The 8,349-nt window shown below is 41.4% G+C and overlaps 1 protein-coding gene across 1 annotated transcript in view; it reads left to right on the forward strand.

Annotated features, from left to right (window-relative positions):
• The first annotated feature begins 633 nt into the window (after positions 1-633).
• GALNT11 (polypeptide N-acetylgalactosaminyltransferase 11) overlaps positions 634-8,349 on the forward strand; it is a 37,613-nt gene continuing 29,897 nt past the window's right edge. Inside the window, exons 1-3 of the mRNA XM_010131967.1 lie at positions 634-967; positions 4,728-4,851; positions 6,594-6,760. Coding sequence (XP_010130269.1) covers positions 673-967; positions 4,728-4,851; positions 6,594-6,760 — 586 coding nt within the window. The 5' untranslated portion in view covers positions 634-672. The remainder of the gene's footprint in view (positions 968-4,727; positions 4,852-6,593; positions 6,761-8,349) is intronic.

Below are 8,349 nucleotides of genomic sequence, written 5' to 3' on the forward strand. Positions count from 1 at the left end.
TCTGTGCAGAAGAGCATCTGTAAATGTGACTGTCTTGGTGCTTGTGTTCTTGAAACACACCCCGTGATTTCTGGGATGCTCATGATGGCTGCTCTTAAATTTGAGGCAAGAAGGACTTAACCTATGTAGCTTTTTGAGTCTGTATTCTCTCATTCCATGTTTCAGGGTAGGAACTGAAGAACACAAATGGATGATGTATGGACATGCTCTCAGGCAACTGGCTCAAGGTGACCCTGCTTGAGCAAGGGGGTTGGACAAGGTGACCTCCAAGGTCCTGTTCAACCTCAGCTGTTCTGCAATTCTGATGAAGAATCAATTGCCTGTGTGCAGTATATTTAGTTAAATAGGGGTATGTTTAAATGTACAGGCATACAAGGAATGTACTGTTGTGTAAGAGAGATAATTACATAATTATTATGAGGAAAAATGAATCATTTTTACCTGTAATTGTGGTGTGTCACTGGGCTCTTAGTGATTGTTTGCTTCATGTTTTAAAGCAGTAGCATCTACACAGAATGTGGTCACATTTTTTTAATAGGAAAGTGAAAAGGGATTTCCTTCCTAAGATCTGTGCTTCAAGTCTAACTTCTGAAAAGAGCAGCCTGATGAGATGTGTGTTTTCACTCTCTTTCAGGTAATTGAGAATGGGCCCTCAACGATGCTAAGTCTACAATGGGAAGTGTCACACTTCGCTATTTCTGCTATGGGTGCCTTTTCACATCCGTGACCTGGACACTGCTGCTCTTTGTTTATTTTAACTTCAGTGAAGAGAACCAGTCCTTCAAGAATGTGCCCATCAAGGGGCTGGAACCTCAGAGGCCGTTTCCAAAAAAATTCTATCCCCGTTTTACACGGGGGCCTGTTCATATACCTGAATTGCAGCAGAAAGAGAATAAGATAGGAAATCCTCTCGGAAATCATGTCCAGAGCCCAGTTAAGGGGCAGGTAGAATTCTCTCCTGAGATGGGTAAGTAGTTTTCAGTGCTGGTGACAAAATTATTTAAACAGTAGATACAATGAGATATTAAGATTGGTTGGTTTGTTTTTAAAGGATCGCAGGGAAAGTTGTGTAATGAAGTAGTTTTGTTTGTTAAAATGCAGGTGGTACTGGTGGCTCTCTTCATTAGGAATTGCTCAAAATTTATTCAGTTTTTTTAATCCCAAATATAGTATTCGCAACAGTTACAGCTGTGCTGTGTAAGGGCTGATGGGAAAGACTGGATTACAGCAAGGTGCGTACCCTTGATGTAGCTCTTGCTTTTGAAAGGCTCAGTGTATTCTTGTTTCATATCTTACTCCTATGCTGACTGGGCTCAAACACGTGAACTTTTATTAGCCAGAGAAACACTGCTCATATGTAGTAATTAAAAATAGCTTGATAACGATACACAATGAAGAGGACCCATTGATTTGGAGAATATCCTTGGAGTATGAAATCATCCACAAAGAATGTGTGTGGGACAAATTGCAATGAAAGATATATTGAGATAACAGTGGTTAGGGCCAAATCCTGCTACTCGGTACCAAAAGAGGTCTGCGTGTTTCATTGGAACATATTTCATCAACGAGATGGTTTGGGTTTGTTTTCCAAACTGAAATGCTTTTTATGTTTAACTGCTTACAGCTTAGCGTTCGCTGTTGTGTTCAGATACTCAAACCGAGGCATGTGGCACACTGGCCTGCAAACTTTAAGTCTGGAGGCAGATACTGTGTTGTGGTGTCGGCGTCTGCTATTTGGGGAATTATCAGTACCCTTCATAGCCAGGAGTTTAATACTGATGTCTGACTGAAGTCTTCTGTCATTACTTTGGATGAATGCTGGACCACTAGCTTCAAGAGTTTATAGAACTTCACCAAACTTGTTTCCAAGTTGGTCATTAGACCAGTGTAAACATGTAGAAGAAATGCCAATTCAGGTTGCTCTGTGGCATTACAAATATTTATCACTGCAAAAAGCGCAAGAGCCACATGAGGTGAAGGGCAGTCCAGACGTGGCCGTTTCTTTCCAACTATTTAGCCCTGACTGGGAAAGAAATTGGACCTTTGAGAAGTCCTTTGATCTTCAAACCAAGTGACTGGTTCGGTTGGCAAGAGCCAAGGGGAATTACAGTGCCAGGATAAATTCCACGTGAGTCACCAGGCAATAGCTGGCTTGCTTGCTGTCAGAATTAGATCAGGTGCTGCAGGATAAGGCTTCCTATCTATCTAGGGCAGGGCACTGATAAACACACAAAGCGGGAAAAAATAAAAAGAAATTTGGCATATGTAGCCAAAACCAAACCGTCACCTGGTAGGACAATCTGTCTTTTTTTTTTTTTTAATTGTTATTCTGGGAGAGCTGTATAACACTGCTAAGTAAAGCCTAAACTGATATTTTCATTGCAAAGCCCTTATTTTCCAAGGGCTTTTACCTGCTGCTTGGAGTGAAATCTCTCAGGCCTTTTGCATGCCTTTTGGATATTTTTGCTTCATGAGAAGAATGTTTTAAAAATATTAGCAGTCCTTCTTGTTTATATTCAGAAGATCAGAAAAAGTAGTTAGTGGTTGGTTATGGACGGCTTACAGACTTTGGTGTGTGGTTCTTAAGCTTGTGCTTTGTATAAAGAAAATGTTTTAAGTTGACCTGGTGGTGCAGTGTTACTGTGACACTGAGTATTCAAGAATGAATGAGCTGTGTTTCTGAAGTGACAAGCCAGAAACCTTGCTGTGGCAATGCACCTGGTTCAAGGGCAGACTGACTTACTACTTTAGACCACTGGTGCCGGAAGAGTGGCACTGCCTCTGTGAACAGACCGTATTCCTGTCCCCCTGGTGCAGCTTATCCACAGTGGGAGCACTCCTCCATGAGCATGACAGTGTCAGTCACCACAAGACACACTATGTGAGTGTATCCCATGTCTTCTTCAGATACCACTATCCAGCACTTCTTCCTTGATCCTGTAGAAATGTCAAGGAATCTACTCTTGAGGTGTTTAATACCACAGCTGCGTTGCCTCTGCTGTGCTCAAGACTGAAAGTGGTAGGAAATGTAAATGGTGCATTAACATTCACAGAATTCCCTCCAGGAGGTCATCTGGTACCTATAGTTGGACTTTGCAGAAGCACGAACTGGTAGTGATGCAGCTGTGTTCTGAAGGCCAACCAGGACTACTTGTTTGAAATGGAGAAATGCTTCAAAACTTTTTTTTTAATGACCTTTTCTTCTGTCCTGTCTTTTAAACCATCTGATTTTCCTCGGGCCTGAGCTCAGCTGGCTTTTGTATAGCTGCTGAAAACTGGAGTACACAAGGTATGAGGAGAGGCTAAGACGAGTGGGTTTACTCTGCCTTAGAGAGAAGGCTAGGGTGGGAGTTTATTGCTGTCAACAGCAACTTAATGGGAGCTGTAGGGAATATGGAGCCAGACTCCTTCTGGAAGTGCGTGGTTTTATGAGAAGAACTTAAAGCAAGGAGATTTTTATTAGGTAAGAGGAAAAACATTTTCAGTGTGGTGGTGGTGGTCGAATGCTTGAACAGGGACATGAAGAGGTTGTTGATTTCCATCCTTGGAGATACTGGAGACTTTCAGAACTTACCTGGACAAGATCTGAGCAACCTGATCTATCAGAACCTGCTTGGAGCAGGGGATTAGACCAGATGTCCCTTCCAACCTACGTTAGTCTATGATTTTATGAAACGTATTGTCCTGGATGTATGGTAGCATGTGAGTGATGCATCCCCTTGTTAATTTTCTGCAGGTTTTGAACCACGTGGAGGTGATGGGCAGGGTGGAAGGATGTAGATTACATGATTCTTGCTCACTTTGTGTACTGAAATTTCAGTGAAATTGCTCCTGTAGCTTGCCAGTAGCTACATGCATCTCATTCTGTGCAGCCAGCTGAACGGACAATAAAAAGTCGTTGCTCTGCTACCTGTTGTCACAGAAGTGGCTGGCAGGCACAGGTGGTGGCTACACTTCCTTTCTCTCTCTTTGTTTTTTTTTCCTGGAGAAAAACTGAGTGAAGCACTATAATGTTTTGTTTCTTTTCATTCTGGTGAGTTAGATGGCTCAGAGAGAAGGCTGTGGCACTGAGTCAAGACAGGCAGGATGGCACTGAGGATTTCAGCTTTGGCCTCAAGCGGTGTACCTGTTTATAGGACCAATTGCTGCCTCTGCCATGCTCAGCTATAGTTGATGCTTCTGCTAAAATAATCAAAGAGCTAGCTCTGTTTTAATTGCTGTCAAAATCTCAGGTGGTATAAACAAGAAGTTTCTTTTTTTACAGCTATTTTTATGCTCCTTCAGACTTGAGAAAAACTGCGTGAAATTGGAGCTGCTATGGTGAGGGATTTTCTCTCTCAAAAGTCCTGTTACAGTCCCATCACCTGTACGGTCAGGTGCTGATGCATTGTGTGCCAAAGTCTATCCTCTGTTGCTTGTTTGATGTTGTTTTGTAGGTGGTGCTAAGAATTAGAGGCTATTTAAGTGAAGGGAGTGTGTCTGGTAAGGCAGTAAACACAGCAGTCTTTGGAGGATGATTTCATTTTATTATAGCCGCAAGGGCTACTCTTAAGTACTACCTGTTGTAGTTGTAAAAATAGTTGCTCAAAACTACGCTTTGCAAAATGAGGGATTTTTGAAGAATGTAATGCATTATAGGGGGGGCTAAAGCATACATTTCAGTCCTTAATTGTTTCCAAATGGTATTTTTGAGCTTCTTAACTGATCTTGGCACGTTTATTTTGCAGGAATGATTTTTAATGAAGAAGATCAGGAAGTGAGAGACTTGGGCTATCAGAAGCATGCTTTCAACATGCTTATCAGTAATCGGCTGGGATACCACAGGGAGGTGCCTGATACAAGAGATGTGAAGTATGTACTAATTTTTGGAGAGAACATGGAATAATTACTGTACTTAAGGACTTGTTACTCATCTTACACATAACGTAATATTTAACATTTTTTGTATTACATTTCCGTTAGATGTTCTCTCAGCCTCCTGTGTTGCTGAAAGCAGTTTTTCTGCTGTTTAAATAGGAGTGCTTGAGGTTAGGATTTTTTTATTCTTTGGTCTCTTCTGTCTTTTTTGATTAAATCTTATTTCTGGATATCTGATTTTTTTGCCAACTGGAAAAGATAGGTGATAGGTAAAGCCCCACGGAAACCAGGGTCTGTGCAAAAAAAAAAGACTGCTACTCGCTGAAAGCAAAGTTTTTTCCCAATTCTTAATTCACTTTAAGAATGGTTAGTGAAGAACCAGAGCTGATATATACTTTTTTGAACTTTTACCATGTTAATTTAACTACTGTGAGTAGTAGGGTTGGCGGACAACTGTTTTGATAGAAACAAGATTCCAAAAATAATACTTTAAATGAAAGTCAATGTGGAAAAGACCTAGGATTCAACCTAAGGTTGCATGTCCTATATGTCTTCAGTCTTGCTAGCTGTGTACTCAGTTTCTTAGAGCGTGCTTCCGTATTTTTATTTTTTGAAGCTTCATTTTGAGATGCTCAGTGCTGTAACTACCAGAAGAAATGCTATCATCCAGATATCTGGATTGCACTGCCCCAAATACTTTCTATTAAAAACCATATTTTTTTCTATAATCTGTCTGATGCATATCCCACCACTGTAACAGTGACAAAAAAACTCGTCATTGATTCGAAAAATACACAAACTGCATCCGTTTCTCTAACGGATCCTCTGGAGTGGGTAAGTGTGATGAATCCTATTGCTGAAACATCTCTCCCCGTTCCAAGTCATTGAAGACTTTTCTTGGATGCCTCTGGGTTTTCATTTATTTATTATTTTTATTGGAGTCCCTCATGCTTCGCATCTTCAGATGCTATTAGTCTGTGATACTGTGCCTTATTGGAAGTATAGCCAAAATTTGAGAATAAGGAGAAATGATCTTCTGCTTTGAGTGGGATTCATCTTGAAGATTAAGATGCTTAAATTTTGATGGCTATACATTAATCAGTTGTCTCTGCTTTTATTATAATTAGCAGAGATCCAGTTAATGGAGCATGCAGAGCTCTGCAGATGACAAAATGCACTTGTCAGCCTTAGGGTGAGCTGAACACTATCTATACTCCACTGACAGCAGTGACTAGACTTAAGTGTCTTAATCTGCAGGCTTAATCCCAGCCTTAGTTGTCTAAATAGCACCACTGGAGGTATTCTGAGATATCCAACCTAGTCTCCAGCAGCTGGCCAATAAAGTTGTGGGTTTTTTTAGGCCTCATGTCACACTTGACATTCTTGCACGTGTCTGAGATACTCAAGGGTACTAGACCGTGTTTTGACAGCTGAAACAAACCATTAGTGTTTTCTCTTGTTTATGTCTTGAGGATCTGTGATTCTCATTTCCACCCCAATCCGTCATACACTCTGTTTTCTAACAATTAGAAATGTTAATTATAAGTCTGTATTATGTGGAGAGTATTTTACTATACTGAGTCCTACTACAGATGTTATATGCCTGGGCTCTTTATGTTCAAGTTGGGGGTTCTTCCTGTGCAGTTAAAGTTTGCGTGTTACTTACGACGTTTCAGTAGTGACCTATGGAAATCCCACTGAAAATAAAGTGTTAACTATTATGTTTCTGCTTGCAGATGTAGAGAGAAGTCCTACCCTTCTGATCTGCCCTCTGCCAGCGTTATTATCTGTTTCTACAATGAAGCACTTTCTGCCCTGCTTCGCACGGTACACAGTGTCCTGGATCGCACTCCTGCACACCTTCTTCATGAAATTATTTTGGTGGATGACAACAGTGAATTGGGTGAGAGAACCTTTCAGAAATATTTTGGTCGGTGCTTACACTTCTTGACCTTCCTAACTCTTCCTGTATTGTGTGGTCTTATTGAAAATGTGGAAGCCATGATGCAAAACCAACGTGTACTGCAGTCCATCTCCAAGAAGTGCCGGTCAGTAGGGATACGTGATGTTCTGAGAAGCCCAAGATGACATCCCCTTTGTCACTGGTGCTATTTTACTGATGAGCTGTGTATCGTACAGACTTTAACATTCAAAACCAGGTTTTGAAGCTGATAGTGAGGAGTGTGTGTTTGCAGAGGGGGTGATGAGTTGTTTATAGTTAGCTGTTTTTAACAGTACAGTGCTTGGGCTGCTCTGGCACTCAGAGCAGATTACACTGATCTTCCTGTAAACTCTGTGGGCCAGTACTAACTGTGAATGCATCTGAAAGGAACTGAATGCACATAGCCTCAGCTGCGGTCTTGCAAATAAGTTGATGTGGCACTATGGAAACAGTGAGTCAGTTTAGTTGTGCTTGCTCAGCATTTCAGACTGGTGGCGTGCTGGGACGGAGCTCAGCTTTGCTGGGAGGGCTCTGCGTGGCTCTCGCACAGCCTCTTGTGGCCACCCTAGGAGTAGCTGTCCCTGGCTCTTGCTGGAGCAGCCTCTGCTTCCTCAGCCTGGGAGGGGCCCTAGAGGGGTAGACCTAGCAGAATGGCTTTACTGGTGAAAGGTTGATGCTTCCGCGTTTTTTTTCTCGCGTGATGGACAAGGCAAAGACAGACATGCAACTGGAGCATTTTGGCACTTCAAAAGCAAAATGCCTGTTGAGGAATGTGATGGTGTAGCAGTACTTGCCAGCAGGACTGTGCAAGTTCCCTGCTTGCCTCTGTACAAGTCCACAACATCTTTGAATTTTTAAAATTTAAAATTTTTAGGTTATAATTTTCTTAGTACATATAATTAGCTTCCTTGGTCTCATTGTTTGGTTTTCCTCTAAGAGGCTGATTAATTGTGTGTAATGTAGAATGAAATTCTCTTGTTCTGCAGCTAGTTCATTTCTCTGAGGTCAGATCAAATGTTAAGATAGAGGAGGGAACAAAGATCAAGCACTCTGTTCCTTGCTGGTAAGAATGCGCAGTGTTTAAGAGCCTGTTTTGTGTTTTTGGAAGCAATATGCACTCTTTGCTGCAAAGTCTCTTGTGCAATTTGCTTTAAAGTTTCATAACCTTCATACTCAGAAATAAGCTTACTTCAAAACTCAGTCTGTTGAATATGGTGATGCTTTTGGTTAATGCCTGTGTTTAGGCAGTAATACCATCACCCTTCTGGTCTCTTGCCAATTTGAATGCCAAATTAGGTTCAGAACATTCACGTAGGCGCTTTTGCCTGTCTGACTTCAAAAGAGCATGTTTTGAAGACAAAGATGAGAGGAGATACTGTTTGTACAGAGAATTAATGCTCTTGATGCTTGCCCTGCTGCTTAATTTTAATGGATCAAATTGTATAGCTGCAGAAGGGCAAAGCTGGTTTGGTAACTGAGGAAAGGAGAAAGACTTTGGCTGTGCCATTGATCTCATGAACTTGCTTAATCTCTATGCTTTTTTAAAATTT

The sequence above is a fragment of the Buceros rhinoceros genome, unplaced genomic scaffold, assembly GCF_000710305.1.
Source record: "Buceros rhinoceros silvestris isolate BGI_N320 unplaced genomic scaffold, ASM71030v1 scaffold9142, whole genome shotgun sequence".
Classification (NCBI taxonomy): Eukaryota; Metazoa; Chordata; class Aves; order Bucerotiformes; family Bucerotidae; genus Buceros; species Buceros rhinoceros.